At 31.3% G+C, this 19,376-nt stretch overlaps 2 protein-coding genes across 2 annotated transcripts in view; one reads left to right on the plus strand and one right to left on the minus strand.

Moving 5' to 3' along the window:
- The window catches only part of LOC145324651 (sphingosine kinase 1-like), a 36,717-nt gene extending 31,288 nt beyond the window's left edge, over positions 1 to 5,429 (minus strand). The window contains exons 1-4 of the mRNA XM_080167235.1: positions 5,318 to 5,429; positions 4,637 to 4,735; positions 4,079 to 4,145; positions 3,403 to 3,464 (exon numbers count right to left, since the gene is read on the minus strand). Coding sequence (XP_080023361.1) covers positions 3,403 to 3,464; positions 4,079 to 4,145; positions 4,637 to 4,735; positions 5,318 to 5,406 — 317 coding nt within the window. The 5' untranslated portion in view covers positions 5,407 to 5,429. The remainder of the gene's footprint in view (positions 1 to 3,402; positions 3,465 to 4,078; positions 4,146 to 4,636; positions 4,736 to 5,317) is intronic.
- A 10,516-nt stretch (positions 5,430 to 15,945) lies between these two features.
- LOC145324652 (peptidyl-Asp metalloendopeptidase-like) lies at positions 15,946 to 18,041 on the plus strand. Its single transcript, XM_080167236.1, has 3 exons — positions 15,946 to 15,967; positions 16,158 to 16,215; positions 16,336 to 18,041. The coding sequence occupies exons 2-3, from the start codon at positions 16,176 to 16,178 to the stop codon at positions 17,943 to 17,945; spliced, it is 1,650 nt and encodes a 549-aa protein (XP_080023362.1). The 5' UTR covers positions 15,946 to 15,967; positions 16,158 to 16,175; the 3' UTR covers positions 17,946 to 18,041.
- The last annotated feature ends 1,335 nt before the right edge of the window (positions 18,042 to 19,376 follow it).

Genomic DNA, 19,376 nt, shown 5'->3' on the forward strand with positions numbered 1-19,376 from the left:
TCCTTAAGTTTTCAAAATATTTAGTAAATCATGATTTGTTTTTAAAAAAGGTGTCCAACCTTTTCAACCAATAATTACAATATCATGAAGGGTTAATTTTGTTAATCATCGTTAAAGAAGAAAGTAAAATTTCTCGTTCATTTTATTAAAACAACGTAACAACGTACTATTATGTAAAATAAATGTAGAAAAGTTCCCACAACTTTGATAATTGCGCTTCAAAAAAACCACCCTCCTCTCTTTAATGATAGAATTGTCAGTAAAAAAAGAATCTTTACTTTTTAGTAGTATTTGTAATGGCTTAAAAAAACAATCATAAAAGTGAACCTCAGCAAATCAGATTATAAAAACATTGAATATTCAACATTATATTAATAATGTTATAGTTGCTACGCTCTTTAACTATACCAAACTGCTACAGGAATCATCCTGTGAAGCGTAAAAATTCCTAGATTAATGATAAGAGCTATCCTCTTACTAGTTCAAATAAAGGCCTTAGAATAATGTGGTCAAAGGACCCCCTTATGAGAATATGCTTTAAAAATATAAGATTAAGAAGTAAAAATTGGTTTAACCATTTAGTTCTAGTAAAATCTAGAAAAAAACATAAGGAAAAAGGATAAGAGGATGAATACACACCCCCTTTTCATGGTAAAATACTACTTCCCCATCCCTAAATTTGTAAAGAAAATTTAGCAGACGAAAATCAAAAGCCACCCAGGGCTTTTTGTATCTCAATCATAAATAATAATGTGAATAAAAAGAAAAGCGATATTTAGCAAACAGCCGTGGGCGGTCAGAATCAGCTGAATGTTCATTATGAGAAAAATTTCCCCCTTTTTAGAAATGGAAGGATTCATCTTTCATGCACAAATTTTTTAGAATAAAAATAAAATTCTATGTAATTTTTAATTAAAACATTAAAACGAAAATATCTAATCTAATAGTCTTGCCCTAAACATGGAAATAGTAAAAAGTAAAAAAATATTTTTTTTTATAAGTTTTAATCCTCCCATTTGAAAAGTAGTGGAATAGCTATAAAATTTAGCGCGGCAACAGCGCTGAGTAGGCCTCTAGGCCCACTGCCTATTTTCGTCTTCTAGTTGCTTCGATTCCTCTCTTTTATTTTTTTCTCTATGAAAAAAACTTACAATTTATAAAAATACATAGTAGTACACTAAAAAGGGTTCTTTTCAAAATAAAACAAGGATGACAACATCCATAAAAGCGAAGCTCTGAAATTGAAGGACAAACGAACTGACAATTGTAGAGTGCCAGAACTGAATAAACTTAATATTAAGTTTTTACAAAATTGTAATTGAAGAAGGCGTCTTTACTTTTATTTTTATAGCTAGTCGGTGTTTTTAGTAAGAAGTAGATGTAAAATTTTCCATAGAATTTAGATATGCAATCGTTTTTTTGTAGACCTCTTATTTTTTAAGTAATTTAAGTTTTTTTTTTAAATTAAGTCGGTTTTAAGGTACTAAAACACAACAAAAGAAATAGTACTACATGAATCCCCATGCAAAGTTTTAAATCGATAGGACAAATCTGACATGCCTAAATTAACGAAAAGAGCTAACCGTTACGTAAGGACGTTCGGACGGACCAACCCTAATTATAGAAAATAAGCTTCGCTTTAAAAAAGGGGTTCTTTTCCAAATAAAAAAAGTTAATCAGGCTGGTTTAAAAATGCGCAACTGATTGCAAATTTTTGCAAAAAATGTGCCAAACCCAAAATTCCACGGCAAGTGCAACGCAATCGCGTTCTTGCAAATTTTACCCAAGGATTTATTTCTTAAAAAATCATATTTTGACATTATAAACCAGTATTTTAAAGTAATATTTTGAAATTAGATTTACAAGGATGGCAGCATCCATACGTAGCGAAGCACAAAAATTTATATATAGTCAAACAAATTGTAGTGTTGTAATAAAAATAAGAGACTTAGAAAAATGAAAAAAGTGAAGAATGGCTAAAATCACGTAAAATATTAACTAAATTAGGTTAAATTGTACATTAAGGGACCGCAAAAAATTTGCTAGTTGTCTTATATATAATAATAATAATAATAATAGATAATTAGTATGCTTGTATAAAAGTAACAGGTTGTCTTGCTAACCGCTGAACCCAAATGATTCTCCTTTACAAAATAGCTTCGCAAAAGTCCTGGGAATGGCTAGATTATCTTGGTGAAGGTACCACCACCACCCTAAGAGAAATTGCCTCTAAAAAATGACCCCACTAAAAAAAATTAACAAAAATTAAAAATATGAAAGGGTATAAACTTCCTTCCACACCTTAAGTCCCCTAAAGGCTTCTAGGGGGGAAGCCGCTAGTGAACCAAATAGTATTATTTCACTAGTTCAATCTAGGCTTAACCTAAAAACAGAAAACATGGTTTAACCAGTTATGACAAGGATCTTCAAAAAAATGCATTTAATGGTACACTAATTTTGTTTTTTGATGACCATTTATTAGTACTAATATTTAGTACACTTATACAGGCTTTTAAAAGACGTACTATCACTTTAAGAGGCGAATATAGATGTGTTGTCTAATCGTCATAGGAATGACAATTAAGCATAACAAATAAGAAATAGTTTATAAAAAACGGCTACGCCCTTAAAGACCACTAGGGGCACTTGAGGGATAGGTATAAGTCGACTTTCAACTTTTTATTTTAGTTTTATTGCTAATATTCCTGAACCTATAAAATGCCCTGTTTTAAAGGAGAACCATATCAGTCCAGCGGTTAGCAAGATCTTAAGCTACAGATAAACCACCCATTTACACCCCCCCCCCGGCCCCCCCTGTCTGTAATGCATGGCATGAGTTGCAAGTAACCCATTAGTAAAGTCAATGAACAACAAAATGTTTATCACAAAGAAAAATGAAAATCATTGTTAATAATATTTTTTCCTGAAAAAATGATTCAAACTAGTAACCAATCTTCAGCTGTAGTTATCATCCCTTAAAAATTCATTCTAATTTCTAATGCTTTTCAGTTTTAATGTCAAATGATATATCGTTCGACAAAAGTAACAGGATGCTCGTTTGTTTGTAGTAAAAAATTCAATAATGGCTGAACCAAGGGGAAAAGTCATTAGAACAACAAATTTACTCCACTAGAATATTTATAAACGTTTCCAGTATGGCTTCGAAACCGATTAATATCCGTTGGATTAGAATAGGTTGTTAGCCATACTGAAAAATTATGTATAGCATCGTATTACAAACAATTTTCCACAAATATTTGAATACCATGAAATTAATACAAGTTTTGTTAACCCAGGCCTTGGAAATTCGGGCCTTACAAATTAGGTTTTAATCTTATATTTTTTATTTTAATATACGCGAAAAGCTGTCTATAATACGATGCAATAAATAGCTATTCTTACCTGAGAACAATGTGCCGTCTTCTAAATTTAAATAGTATCTTCCCATCTTTTTCTACGTCCATCTAAAAATAAAAGTTGCTTTTACACTAATACCTGTTGAGCAACGATACAACCCATCCTCAAATTTAAAAAAAAAAATATGGGGGGGGGATTGTTGTTTTAGTCCTATACCTAACCCTGCGGTATTCTACCTCGTACCCAATATAACCTAACTATAAACAAACAAATTAAAAAATAAACCCCCTTCCTCCCCCTTGTATTCATTTGTTTAAATTAAGCAAAGAAAGAGGGGGGGTTATCTGTGCTCAACAAGGTTCTTTGTGGGAAATATATGTAATTGTAATATATATATTTTGATTGTAATTAAATTACGCGACGAGAGCAATGGAATACAATGCTTATATTTTCTGCTATACCAATTGAATGACAATAAAAGTACTATTAGGGCAATACCTTGATGTATAAGCAGGCACAATTAAAATAAAAATGCACAGTTATGGCTTCCTTTTAAAGATCATGCAATCAATAGATAAAGTTATTAAACATAGAAAATAGCTAGATAACTTTTATTTTGTGACATTATTTTGATAATATAAAAACATCTTACTCTATAATGTCAGCCCTTAACACTTCACCAGTCATAAATTGTGATTTATTGCCATTAACTTTGACTAACCTGGGGATACCAGAAAATCTGGAGGTAATTTGGAAAACTTGTGTAGGCAAATTTATCTGTTTCTGACCTATAAACATAGAATAATACAGAGATAAATCAATAGGTAGACAGTTGGGTAGGTAGATCTATAGATATGGATATAAAATACGTGGATATATTGACAGAGAAAACAGACTACATTTATTATTCAGTTCGTTCATCCAGTAAGAAAGGTAAAGGGGATGGATGGGGGGTATCGTAATTTAGCCAGGTGCGAATATCTTTTTATTACAAAAAATCTATTGCAACATCCAAGTAATAATATATCGATTTGAATTTATTAGATGAAGTGTTTGGCTTGATGATTGAAATGAGGGAAAGTTACGAGATTAATTGATAGATAAATCAATAAAAAGAAAGATAGATAGATAGATATACCTTTCTTGAGTTGCATGAATGCACAAAAAATCTTTTAATATTATAATTGTAACATCAATGCTATAATAGATGGATGGATATATGTATATAGATAGATAGAGAGATAGGTAGATATACAGATGATTAGATAGATAGATATACCTTGCTTCAGTTGCATGAATGCCCAAAATATCTTTTAATATTATAATTGTAACATCACTGCTATCAGATATATTCTCTTCAGGTGGGCTGATTTGAATCCTAAAATAAAATCTTTTATTAGAAACCAATAAAACTGATGTTAGGAAAAATAGATAGACAGATAGATATAAAAAGATGATAAACAGAGAGTTAGACAGATAGATAAATGTATACCTGTCTTTAAATAGTTGTACTAGTTACATATATCAGATAGATAAATAGATAGACAGATAGGTAAATAAAGATATACATTGATGGATAGATACCTGTCTTTAAATAGTTGTAACTGAACCAATTTCTCATTGATGGTACCAGTAATATAGAACAGATATATAAATAGATAGACAGATAGATAGATAAATAGATAAATATATACCTGTCTTTAAATAATTGCATCTGAACCAATTTCTCATTGATGGTACCAGTAATATAGAACAGATATATAAATAGATAGACAGATAGATAGATAGACAGATTGATAGACAGATAGATAGACAGATAGATAGACAGATAGATAGACAGATAGATAGACAGACAGAAAAATAGATGGATAGATAAATGTATACCTGTCCTTAAATAGTTGTAACTGAACCGATAACAGATAGGTAAATAAAGATATACATTGATGGATAGATTAGATACCTGTCTTTAAATAGTTGTAACTGAACCAGTTTCTCATTGATAGTACCAGTTATATAGAACTGGTCTGCTAGTAAAACTTCACTTGTCATTTTTATTTATATTCTAGTCATCTGAAATTAAACAATTCAGGCAAAAAATACATTATATGATCAGGGATCTAAAGGGATAAGATAATGTCAGATCAATTAATGTACTTCCGCAATGATGATACACAAATTTATACCTTCTGTATATTATAATTATCAGTTGAAAAGTTTGGCCACCCAACTTAATGAGTCAACCTAATCAAAATTCTGTCAAAGTCCCCAAAATTGTTAAGCCAATAATTAAGAAAATCCTATCACGAAACTTTGGGGACTAGTGTAATAAACTCCTCAATGTCCCATCTATCTCTGCATCATTCTAACACATTTATAATTTGATCTAAAATTTGAGTGATTGTAGTAACGCCATTTTGCTTTAACTTAGGTGCGTCTGATTTTTAAATATGTATGCCTATTTTTCCATCGGTCATTCCATCTATACCAATAAATCTATTGTCAAAGTGATATTTAGTTTAAAACTTTTTCTTTTCAAAACTACTATTTAAAGGAGGGGTCGCCATATCCCACTCCTCTTCCGTTCAAATGCACCTAGAGGCCTCTAGGGGCGTAGCCGCTAGTCTTTTAATAAATTTAAATCTATACATATGCATAGGTTTAATCTTTGAAATCTGTTAAACTTTTTTAAAATTATACAGATGACAATTTCATTATAAATGTCTATCATTCTAATTGATTTCTATTGGGCCGGAAGGATTAAATTGTTTCAAATTGTTCAATTTTCACCAATAAGTTTGTCAATCATCCTTTATTAGAAACGTGTTTTAAGTACTTATGCTTGGCAAAGTACATTGGGGAATAGTCCCTTTCGTGGCAACGCCCCTTAAGGGGCGATTCTTCATATTTTTAAAATGACTTGTTATAGATTATTTTAGGTTAGGTTAGGTTATATTGGGCTAGGTGATTGCCCAACAGGATTAGAGCCCCCCGCAGGGGCTAGAAATAGGAGAAAAGCTACTGTGAAAAATACGAAGTATCGCCCCTTAAGGTGCGTTGCCACAAAAGGGACTATACCCGTACATTGGATTAGTAGGATGTTTGTTCATCTGTTTGTCTATTATGATCTCAGGTATGGCTAAATAATTCTAGGATACAAATAATAAAATTTAGCTTTAATAATAATAAAAGTGTGTTTAACAGTTAGGGAGTTGAATCCATTTTTATAGAAGCAGAAATATAATCTATGATTATGGTTTGGACCCTCTAAAACTGTAATCTACCCTTCCACTTTCCTCTCTCTTGGTGAAGATATCTTCAACGCCGATACGATTTTTGAAATATAAGATTCCACTTTTGTCTCTCTTGTTGAAGATATCTTCACCAAGAGAGGCAAAAGTGGAATCTTAAATTTCAAAAATCGTATCGGCGTTGAAGATATCTTCACCAAGAGAGGGGAAAGTGGCATCTTACATTTCAAAAATCGTATCGGCGTTGAAGATATCTTCACCAAGAGAAGGGAAAGTAGAATCTTACATTTCAAAAATCGTATCGGCGTTGAAGATATCTTCACCAAGAGAGGGGAAAGTGGAAAGGTAGATTACAGTTTTAGAGGGTCCAAACCATAATCATAGATTATATTTCTGCTTCTATAAAAATGGATTCAACTCCCTAACTGTTTAAAGTATTCATGAACGAAAACGTTAATAGAAGTACACTAAAGTAATAGAAAGCTCGTTTGTCCCCTAACTTCTGGTACCCAAAGTTTTATAACCGCGATATATTATTCGTTGGCTCAAAATCTACGGGTACTATTAATGAAGTTTGATAGGTTGGTCTATACCATAAGTGTCCAAACTTTTCAACCAATAATTAATCTATAGGTAAAATTTTGTTTATCATTCTTGAGGATGTACATCGATTTATAGTTTATTGTCTTATCCCTCTAGATCCCTGGTGTCTATCTTTATTTAAGAAAAGGATTTAGCTTTGTTGATTAAAAAATAAGAAACATAAACAAGCACAGATTTATCAAATTTGATGGTTAAGGAAGCTCTATAAAGTGTAGGAAAAAATGAGTCGTGTGACGTCAATATATTCATCTCTTTTCTAGGGGTTTCCTTTCCCACTTCTCCTCTCGTCCCTAATTTTTAAGACGTCAACCGACTCATTTTTTCGGACATTTTGTAGAGCTTCCTGTTTCAGAGATCTTAACGCACACAGAAGAGACATTCATAATTTGTTTTTCGGTTGATTGGTCTGTAATACTCTGGGATCTTAAGGATTAAACAATGGATGATAAATTGTTATGCTTTCCAAATGATTATAAACAAAATTAATAAATTATTGGTTTATAAGTTTGGACGATGTTAGTTTTAAATTTTAAAAAAAACACACAATGAATGAGGGCACTTTGGTAACAAGAAATTAAATTAAATTGCTGTATTTTATTTAGAAATTGTGAAAAGTAGAGTACACTATTCAAAAGATAAAACTTTGAAGAAAAAATCCACATAGCTTAAAGTATTAGTATACTCTATACATTAATATTTAGGAAATAACCAGTTTAAAGATAAATACTGCCAAGCCTTCAAAAACGTTCTTTAAGTAGGAAATTTTAAAAATAAAATATGCATTGTTAAGCAGAGATTTAAAGGAATAAGACAGTGGTTGATAAAATTGATGTAAATCTCCAATTATGATAAACAACATTACCCCTTTTGAAGATTAAAAATTAGTGGTTGAAACATTTGAACACTCAATTTAATGAATCAAATAAAAAGTCCCCAAAGTTGTTAAACCAACGAATATGAAAACGTTATTACAAAACTTTGGGGACTAGTGTAATGAACATCAACAGCTCATAGTCCCCTCTCTCTCCTATTGTTAAGTGTTCATTCATTTTTGCAAATTAACACACTAAAATTATTTGCAAATAAATAACAAGTGTTGTTTTATTTATGATAAGAATGAAGCAAGGGTTGAAGGAGAAGTATTAAGGGATCTTAAGGGATAAGACAATGAACGATTGAATTGCGATTCGAATGATAAAAATTTTCCCTCCTTTAGTTTAAAACTATTGGTTAAAACGTTACAAAAAAAAATTAATGAACCAACCAATCAAAAATTAATAAAGTTTTGTGATTCAACAAATTAGATACTTGGTTTCAATCTTTGGGCACCAGTAAAATTTACAGTCCAATGACCCCTCCCTCCCTAATAATATATTAAGTTCAAAGTATAAAATGTATGTTACCAAGCGGCTTTAAAGGCATTGACCGGTTCAAATTATGAACTACAATAGGACTTATAACTTTGTTTAATGGTCAAAATTTTATTCAAAAATACAGAAAGGAAGGGAATATTGGGATGTAAATTACACTGGTACCCAAAGTTTTATATTCTTGATATATTATTTGTTGTCTAAAATACTTTGGGTACTATTAGTTTAATTTGGTTGTTGGTTCTAAGCTAATAGTTTAAAACTTTTTCAACCAGAAGTGGTATTTTTGTTTTTCATCATTGGAGATTTTTATCAATATTTCATCCATCCATGTAAATATATAAAAAAAAATAACTATCAAAAAGCATTTGAACAACCATTTTAAAAGCTATCAGAATCAATTTCCTTAATTTAAAAATAAACAATGAAATAAAATGTTCAACACTTATGTGTCCATTAAAGTTCCTCATTTTATAATCAGAAATCTAGAAAGTTGACGAGATTTGTCTTTTATGTAAAGGGATAAGACAACAGACGATATTTGATATATTACATTCCCAATGATTATAAACACCATTACCCCTTCTGTAGAAGTTTAGACACTTGTAGTCTGATAGAAAATGTGAGTTAAAATTATAGGTGGAAAAGTTTAAACACTATTAACTCATACAACACTATCAAAATCCCTAAAATAAAGTAATAGGATGTCTGTTTGTGTGTTTGTCTGTATGTTTGTACCAAAGTATATCGCTGAACTGCTAAACAGATCGGGTTCTCCTTAACAGGGTAGCTTCTCATAGGTTCCAGGAAGTTTTATAACTATTGTGTGGGAGGGTACTACCACCCTCACTAGATACATCGCCCCTAGAAAAATTCCACTCCTCCAATTTTTTCTAACTAAAAAAATGGATTGGGGAGAGAGTCGACCCCCTCCCCCTACCCCCCATCCCCCCTCCCTAAAAAATATATAAAATTTTAATAAAAATGGTTCTTCCTGCTGCTATTAAAATCAAAGACTAATATAGAATATTATAAGAACTAATAAAGCCAGAGCTTTCTTTGAAATATTGAAAAAAAATTAAGTATTTTTAAAGGGAGTGTGAACGTAATAATTTCTCATCTGATTATCAAATCTTAACATTTTCTAAGCACATTTCACTACACTGATCAACCAAAAACGTCCTATTAACAAAAATATCCAGGAATAATGCCTTGATTTTATGGTATTTAGGGAGGGAAAAAGGAAAAAACAGGGAAAATTTGAACGTTTTTGTTTCTTATAATGTTTGTCGGGATATTTAACTTGTCATATATAGTTGAAACAATTTACTTACTGTTAAGGATTTAATTTATGATATAAAATTGCCAATTAGTTTTTTTATAACGTAGTAATTAGGTAATAAAGACCTATTTTAAATTCGTATTATTGACAAAACAAGGATGACAACATCCATAAGTAGCGAAGCACAAACAATTAAATAAGAATTTAGATATTAGTTGTCAAAAGCATGTATATTAGGAAAAAATCACGAAACCTTTTCAACATTTGTTTTTAATTTCTTAATATTTATATTTCAGTACTATGATAAACTGACTGATGGTTAAAGTAAATTACATAGTGGATGCTCAAAACAACGGGAAATTTAATTTTGATATGTTTAACTACAAAAATTAAAAAAAAAACGGACCATAAACACCAAAGATATGAGGAAAAATGTAAAAAAATATAAAAATAGCCAAAAACCTGAAAAAAGGCAATTCTGACCGTCATAGTTGTTTTCTTTAAATGATAGAAAATTTAATTTTGATATCTTTAACTGAAAAAATTTTGGAAATCGGACCATAAACACCATAGGTATGGAATAAAATGTGAAAAATTCAAAAATAGCCTAAAACCTTCTTAAAGACAGTCTGACCGTCATAGTTGTTTTCTTAAATCGACAGGAAATTCAATTTTGATATCTTTAACTGAAAAAATTTTGGAAATCGGACCATAAACACCAAAGATATGGAGAAAAATGTGAAAAATACAAAAATAGCCTAAAACCTGCTAAAAAGCGGTCCGACCGCCATTGATGTTTTATAGTTAATTGTGCTCCTTAATAATAGGAATGTTGTCAAAAAATTTCAGCCTTTTATCTTTTATAGGAGCCGAGAAATTTACGTTTCCCCCAAACTAAGACGGACAGACGGACGGACAGACGGACGGACAGACGGACGGACAGACGGACGGACAGACGGACGGACAGACGGACGGACAGACGGACATTTCAAATTATAGAGTAGCTTCGCTACTAAAAATACCTCACTGTCTACAAAGGGTTGAATCTCATAGGTTATTTAAAATAATAATATCCTTTTTTATTGTGTTGGACAATCAATAACCCACTTTGGAGAATTAGTTTACACTTTTATCTGACTGTTTATAAAGAAATATTGCGCCTTTATTATTTACAAATTTGTAATTAAAGGTGGGCGAGAGATGGGCCATCTAAAGTTAATTGGATACTAATAAAAAACCTGTTTCTAGATTTGTTATTGTATTTGGTTTTCCATAAAAAAAAACATTGCTTATTTTATCAATTTCTAAGTAACTATACATTGGTTTAAAGCAAGAATTATGTTAAAAGTCAGCTTAACCGTTAGGAAAAATCAAGAACTATGTGAAAAAGTTTATTTTTAGCTATAATGGGAGAAAAAAGCAATTTAATGCACATTTTATATAATACGGAAAATTTCTTCCTTTCCCTTTACCTTATAAAAATCGTCGGAAAAAGCCGTTTTTTAAGCAAACAAAAGCGCGTTTTGCTCTATCTGTGAGATATTATGAATGAGATAATGTTAAGATTTGATATTAAGATGAGAAAAATTTATATACGTTCACAGTCCCTTTAATATGTAAAAAGTAATACAATTGTTATCTTTAAAAAAAATATTAGTTTTTGTACTAGCTAAATATTTTTAGCTATATTTTTATTAAATTGATAAAAGAATTATCTTTAGTTCAGCTCTTTATCTTTAAAATGCACGTTTGATAGTTTGATTTCTTTTTAAATAATTTACTCTTAACATTGGATATAATTTATATGTAGATAGAGAGTAAAGATTTTTTGACTAAAATTTTCATAAAACTCAGAATATGGAATTAGACTGCATATCCCACTGGTACCTAAATGTTTATAACCACGTTCTCTTATTCGTTGGCTCAAAGACTTTGATGTGGTTTATAGTAACCTTAGTATGGAAGTATTTGTTTTTGAGCCATTTCTCCATTATTTATTACAAGATCAACTCTAAGTCTAATAATCAATATATTCTATTTCCTGGAAATTATATCCGATTTTCATGTTATCTAATAAAGTGGTAATCACAGCTGGTTAAAACAACGATACGGCCCACCCATCCCCTCCTACTGTATGAACCAACTGTCCAATAATTGAAGGTCATATTAGTAACCTAAATTGACAACAAATTTTACCATATCAATATATCCACGTATTGCATATCCATTAATATAGTACATTGAGTAGCTACTCTAAAAAACAAAAAAGCAAATTCTAAACAAGAATGACAACATCCATTATGTTAAACAGAACTTTTATCATTTATCATTACGACTATATTTTACCACAAACCTAAGGCTTCAGAACAAGTCTTCTTGAAACTTATCTTTTTTTGCAAATCTGAAAGTAATACTTTCAGGTTTAGACAAGGAATAAATTAACCATCGATAATGTTAATCCCAAAGCTAAAAAAATCGATTAAAATTGTCAACAGCTAACAACAGGGAAGTCGATACTCCCATTAAACAAAGGTTTTAATTTTAAGATTTTCATATTAGTATCCGTGGAAAATTTCCTGTAATACGATGCTATACATAGTCTTTCAGTATGGCTGAGAACCGGTTCTAATCCAGTGGATATTAATCGGTTTTGAAGCCATATTTGAAAGGATATCCTCTTTGATGTACTCACGGACATTTGTTTAAAAATACTACTAAACAAGTGCAGAATCAATTTAAGCAATAAAATCAAAATCAACCAAAATAAAATTGCGCAGTTGATTGCAAAAAAAAAACTGTAAGAGACAGATAGGAGAAAGTAGACAGACATACAGGATTAAGGAGAAACAAGTATTACGAAAAAAATAATGAAAACAAGGTAGGTTTTATCCATGTATGGAGAAGACATTGGACTGTTAATTATTATGGTGTTCAAAATTTGCTTGCTTAAAACTTTGGGTACTTGAAGCTTGATTGGTTTGCTCAAATTAGCAGTATTTGTAACTTAAGATTTCTAAACTACTAAACAGATTGAATTCTTCATTTTTTTAATTTTTAGATAGTCTTGGGATGGTATTAAGCTATTTTTTGCATTAAAGATGCCTTTAATGCAGAACTACTATATAGATGCTAGGGCAGCAGCCGCTAGTGTCTTGATAAAGTGTTTGTTTTTTTCAAATAAAATAATTTTACTGATTCCTGTACTTACGTATATGTATTGTTACTCGGGATAAGACAATAGTCGATAAATTGTTGTGTATCTCCAATATACACACAAAATTACAACTTCTGTAGGTTACAATTAGTGGTTGAAACATTTGGATATTTAACCAACCAATCAAATTTCAATAAAAGCCCTCAAAGTTGTTAAGCTAAAGATTAAGAAAACGTGACGAAGCCCAATCCTGTGACGTAATAAAAATAAGGGATTCTCCACCTCTTTTTAGGTGTTTTCTTTACCACTTCTCTCATCTCCCTCATTTTTATGACGTAACAGGAATCTAAAGTGGTGCAAAAGTGGTACAGATATGGCTTCGTCAGAAAACGTTATTATAAAACTTTGGGGACCAGTTTAATAAACAGCCTATTGTTCCCTTCCTTTCTGATTGTTACTACCTACTCTTTTAGTAGTGAAGCTACTCAATAGCTCGTATTTCCGTATGTCTGTTTGGGGAATTTCGGCTGCTTTATATAGTTACTTTATTGGATTTATCAGATAGGCATCTGAAATTCATATACAAGATTCCCCTTAATTAATTTTATCTACTCTAAAATTTTCTTTGTCCGTGCGTCTGTTTTCCTTATATAAAAGTAACAGGATGTCTGTCTGTGTATACCAAACGACTTCGCTATTCCCCCTGTCCTCCAAGTGCCCCTAGATGACCCTAGAGGCCTAGTCGCTAGTAATGATAATGTAAATGACATGTTATAAAATTTCTTGTAAACTAACTTAATCTGACTCTATGTACTTTATTTGTATTATTATGAATAGAAACTTTTAGATTTATCATCCTTGTTAATTAAATATTTTATTATAACTGGTATTTAAATAGGTTGACATCATCTTAAAAACACAAACTATTACAGAATTAAAATTATTTGTTATATAATTATCCTATTAACTTGATATTAAATGTTGCTATACCTAGGAGGAATAGTTTCAATAATGTGGTTACCTATCATCCGATGATATAAAGTAGAAAGAGTTTTTTTTTTGTCTAAAGCCAAAGATGCCATAAAGTAATGGTTTAAATAGGTTGTACTTTTCAGGAAAGCATTATAAATTTCTTGTGTTTTAAAATGTAAGTTTAAATTTCTGAAAATATTATTCCGATTCAATTATATCATAATCTTTGACATATGTTTGTTTTGAACTGTTAAATTCCCTTTCTTTAAATTTAATGAGTGAGGGATCTTAAGGGAATAGCAATGAACGATACATTAATATACATCCCCAATGATGAGAATCAAAATTACCCTCATAAGATTAGAGGTTATGGTTAAAAAGTTTGGTTATTATCATGTTTGAAACAAACCAATTAAAATTCAATAGAGTACAAAGTTTTTTAGTTAACGAATAAGATAAAGCTGTTATAAAACTTTGGGATCTACTGCAGTTCACGGTAAAATATTCCTGGTAACGAATATTGCTAAAAATCTATAAATTTTAAAGGCCGCTAGCTGCCAAACGGCTGAACGTACAGATCATACCCGCACACCATTTTAAGCGGTATAAGAAGGCCTACAAATAATCTGGAATAGCCAAGATCTAATTATGCACAGGGAAAGCTTCACTGAAGAAAAAACGCTTAAAATAGGCCTTTTTTCGCGCATTTCTCTGCACTGCGAGATAATTATGCATTATTGATTTATGGCTATTCCAGATTATTTGTAGGCCTTCTTATGCCGCTTAAAACAGTGTGCAGGCATGCTCTCTACGTTCAGCCGTTTGGCAGCTAGCAGCCTTTTAAATTCATAGATTTTCAGCAATATTCGTTACCAGCAATATTTTACCGTGAACTGCAGTAGATCCAAACTTTGGATTCCAGTGGAATCCACAGTCCACCTCCATGTGAAAAAAAATTTCTTATTAAAATTAAAAGTACAATATTAATTCGAGTCTAATCCAAAAGAAATTATTTTAGTTAAAAACTGTACATATGTAAGTAAAAGAATGAATATATAAGAGGTAAAAAAACATTGTTTAGTCTTATTACAAATGTTTTAGGAAAATTAATGTGTAATTATTTGTTTTGATAAAAGCTTCATTGTATCCCAATTTTTTTGTAGTTACTGTACAGATATTAGTTTAGTTTTCATTTATATGAATACTAGCGGCTTCATCCTTAGCCTTTAGGTTTGATCAACCTATTTTTTTGGTATTTTAGATTTAAAAAGAAAAATTTTAAAAAAATCTTTTTGGGGGAAGGGAATTTTTTTGGAGGGGTGGTTAGTCGACCCCCCACCCTTGTTTAATTTAAGTTTTAAAAAAAATTTGGCGGGATGTATTTTTTTTTTTTTGGGGGGGGGGAGGTGTCCCAGTATCAGTAGGTATATTCCCTGAAAAGTAGAGCCCAATCCGTTCACTGGTTACTGAGATCTTAAGCTTCAGACGGACAGACAGACGGACAAACAGACAGACAAAGGACAGACAGACAGACGGACAGACATACGGACATACATCGTTCTACTTTGTATTATGGATAAAAAGTAGGTCACAAAGTAGAGGAACTCTTGAATGACTCAGGTTGTTTGATTCATAAATAAATGTAGAAGTATGGATGCAACTACCTGACCCCCACTTAAAGACCTTTTTGCTAGCAGACAAGAAAAAATTTCATTAAAGTTATCCCTAATTATTAAAACCGAGAAAATATGAATGAGATGAAATGTTTCTTGGCGTTTAATTGTTTTATTCTTGTTTATTTTTTTTTGCTTTTGTACTGACAAATAAATTACATACACATACTAATTCTCTATTCAGAGAATAAAAGAATATTTACATTAGATTTTTTGCGTTTTACATTATTAAACATTTGTGATTAAAAACAAACTCTATAAAACTGTGCCAAAATTCTAGATCAAACAGTCATCTTTAAGTTGTTTAGGTAAGTATATTTCCATTGTTTATGTAATATTATAACTACAATTAGATTTGCTATTACAGATTTTAGATAAAATTAATATTTACTTACATTATAATAAAGAGGTTGTTCTATTACCTTAACATTTACTGTTGTAATTCTTTCTTATTGAATAATTATTAGTATTCTTAAAATTAGTTCTTTGATCTTTCAGTTCTAGCCCCATACCAAGATGCTCATGTTTGTAGCCTTGTTTGGGTTTCTTCTACCAGGTACATATTTAACTTTTAAATGACTTACATTTAATTTTAAACATAAGTAAAATATTTTATTCTGACATTTTTGTAATATTTAAGATTAATCTTTACACTGATAACCAATTTATGATCTAGGTATATGTTGCAATTCTTTGTACACTGAACTTGGGGAAACAAGATCAGAATTGCCATGCTGCCAAGGACCATTTGTGAAGATGTGCCAGCCTGTTTCAGTCAATATTACAAAACTTGGAGATCCCAAACTTCAACTTGGTATCATCAAGAACGACTTAGAATTCAAAGGACCTGTAGGGGAAGCTGCTAATTCTTATATGTATGAAAACGATGAGGCTGAAGTAACTATCACTGAGCACAATGGTGATATATATGGACATGCTTGGCTTGACAATGGTGAGTCTTATGACATTGAATATTGTGGGGATAATATTCATGTTGTAAAACAAATGGATGTTGGAAGCATGCCTGAAGCTGAACATATGACTGATGATGTATTTGGGAATGCTTCTACAAGAATTGATTATCCTGAAATGAGAACAACAGACACAACAACAATTGTAACATTTAGCTTAAAGTTTTATTACACTCCACAGTTTGCTGCCCATACAGCTGATATTGAGGGGTTTATAAATGAAGTTATTGCAGTAACCAACCAGGTCTTCATCAATTCCAAGGCTCCTGTCCGTGTTCAGTCTTGTGGTTTAGAAATGACCACATTTGATGAAACTGGTAATGGTGGCGCAGACTTTGATACATTTGAAAAAATGAAAGGAACAGCGGAAGAGCTAAGAGGAACTGCAGATGCTGCTACAGTACTTGTTGAAAGCTCTAATGTATGTGGTATTGGTTCTGTTGATTCAGTTAATAGAGGCAATACAGTCACATTAAACATGAAGCATTGCATGTTGAGTTACTATGTACTAAACCATGAACTTGGACACAATTTTGGTTTGTTGCATAATAAAGAAACAGGACCTAACCCCACCTATGCTGATGGTCTTGGTTATCTATTACCCGGAGGAAAATACAAGACAATCCAATCTTATTCAACTCCTCTTCGTGAAAGGGTGATCCCCTATTATTCTAACCCTGATGTAGTGTTTCCTAAGACTGGACAAACAACAGGAGTTCTTGGATCTGCAAACAGTGTTAGAATTATTACACTAAATAGATTTACCATGGCTGCCCTTGGAGATGAAAGTAAATGTACTCCTATTACAACAACCACCACTACTACTACCACAACTACTACAACCACAACTACTACAACCACAACTACTACTACCACAAGTACTGAAAGCTTGAGTTATTGTGTAAAGAAAGGGATCACAATTAACGATAATCTCCAATGGCGTGGATATGTTAATGAGAATTGGGAATGTATCTTAACATGTTACAAAGATCCTAATTGTATTGGTTGGTTGTATAATGTGCAGCATAAATACTGCTTTAATAGAATATTCCTTACTAGTCCAGGTGAGTGGGATGGTCCTGATCTAACTAATGCTGATTGTGCTATGGAGTTTAGGTGCCATGATGAGGGTATATTGGCTTATTACTGGAGCTGGATGGACAACGTAAAGACAGCAAGTGCAGAAGAGTGTCATAGAACTTGCCGGGGAACACTCAACTGTGGAAATTGGCGCTACAAGGATAACCTGTGTCAACTTTATAATATGAACTTGGAACAAAACCCTTCCTGGGAATCTGGATCTAGACGCTGCTAATTATTCTTACTTTGGCTTTGCAACTCTGATATCCTGTTTTCTTATTTAAAATTTTGATGTAGCAAATTATTTAGTTTAATAAAGTTTTGAAATTGATTTGTTGTTTATCCTACCTAAACATTTAAATTTTCTGTCTATTCATATATAATCTACTATATGGTTCGCCCCTATCCTCTAGGGGCTTCACCCTATGAGGTTATGGGAAGTCAAACTTCCTATATAGAATTATTCTACGGATTTTTTCAAGAGAGTTATTCTTTGTCAAATTACTCTGTGGTAAAATTAAACCCAGATTGTGCATTGTATGGTTAAAAATTTCAATTTGTAAAATTTTTTTGGTGGTTGGGGAAGAAAAAAGCCTAAAACCATCAAAGACCAGTAGGTATATTCCCTGAAGAGTAGGGCCCAATCAGTTCAGTGTTTACTGAGATCTTAAGCTTCAGACAGACAGACAGATCAACAAACATCATTCTACTTTGTATTACAGATAAATTATTTAATTTTATTAAAACAATAAATAAGTTGAGAAAATGACATTTATCCCGAGTACAAAGATACAAAGTTAACTATAGAATAGATGCTCATTGATAATGTAATATTTCAAAATATCTTAATTATATCTTATAGCCGGTGAGAAATTACATTTAAATTCATTAAATTGCTTTGCATCTACATGATAATGAAGCTTATTATGACTTAAACTAATCAATTATCTAAAGAGGCCTTTAGATTCCAAAGATTTAAAATATTTGGATTACATAACTAAGTGTTACATAATGTATGCCTGTTTTTTCAAACATTTTCCTTCACAGTGATAGTCTATAGAGCAGTTTAAAAATATTCTATATTTATGGTCGGTCTGTCCGGATGTCACAGACAATTAGCTCTTTTCCTTCATTCAATCAGGTTAGAATTGTCCAATCGATTTTAAACTTTGCATGATGATTCCTGTATTAGGTAAGTACGATTAAGAAAGCGTAGCAACTCTATAATCGTTACCAGAATGTCTGTACGTCCATTTAAAACATGTTGATTTTTAACATCTAATTTTATGTTGAATTAATCCGATTGATCTGATTTTTGGTATATTGATTCCTGGGACAGCAAAGTATAATATTATAAGCGAAGCTATTCTATAATCAAGTCCTAAAAATGTAAGTATGTCCTTCATCCTTATCTTGCATCAAGCAATTTTTCAACAAATTTACTTACAATTTTGCTTGGACTCTTATACATTTATATTCTGATTATTCAGTTATGACACTCTACAAGTGTTAATTCCCTTTTGGTCTACAGTTGCATAGCTTCGCTTTTATGGATATTATCAACCTTGTTTTATTATAGATTACTCTATAAATGAAGCATAGCCGACTAACAAAGCATCTGAGATATACATTTTAAATGATTCCTTGCCTATTAACAATTTTTAAA

This window comes from Acartia tonsa, chromosome 7 (assembly GCF_053477335.1).
Source record: "Acartia tonsa isolate MP-2025a chromosome 7, ASM5347733v1, whole genome shotgun sequence".
Classification (NCBI taxonomy): domain Eukaryota; kingdom Metazoa; phylum Arthropoda; class Copepoda; order Calanoida; family Acartiidae; genus Acartia; species Acartia tonsa.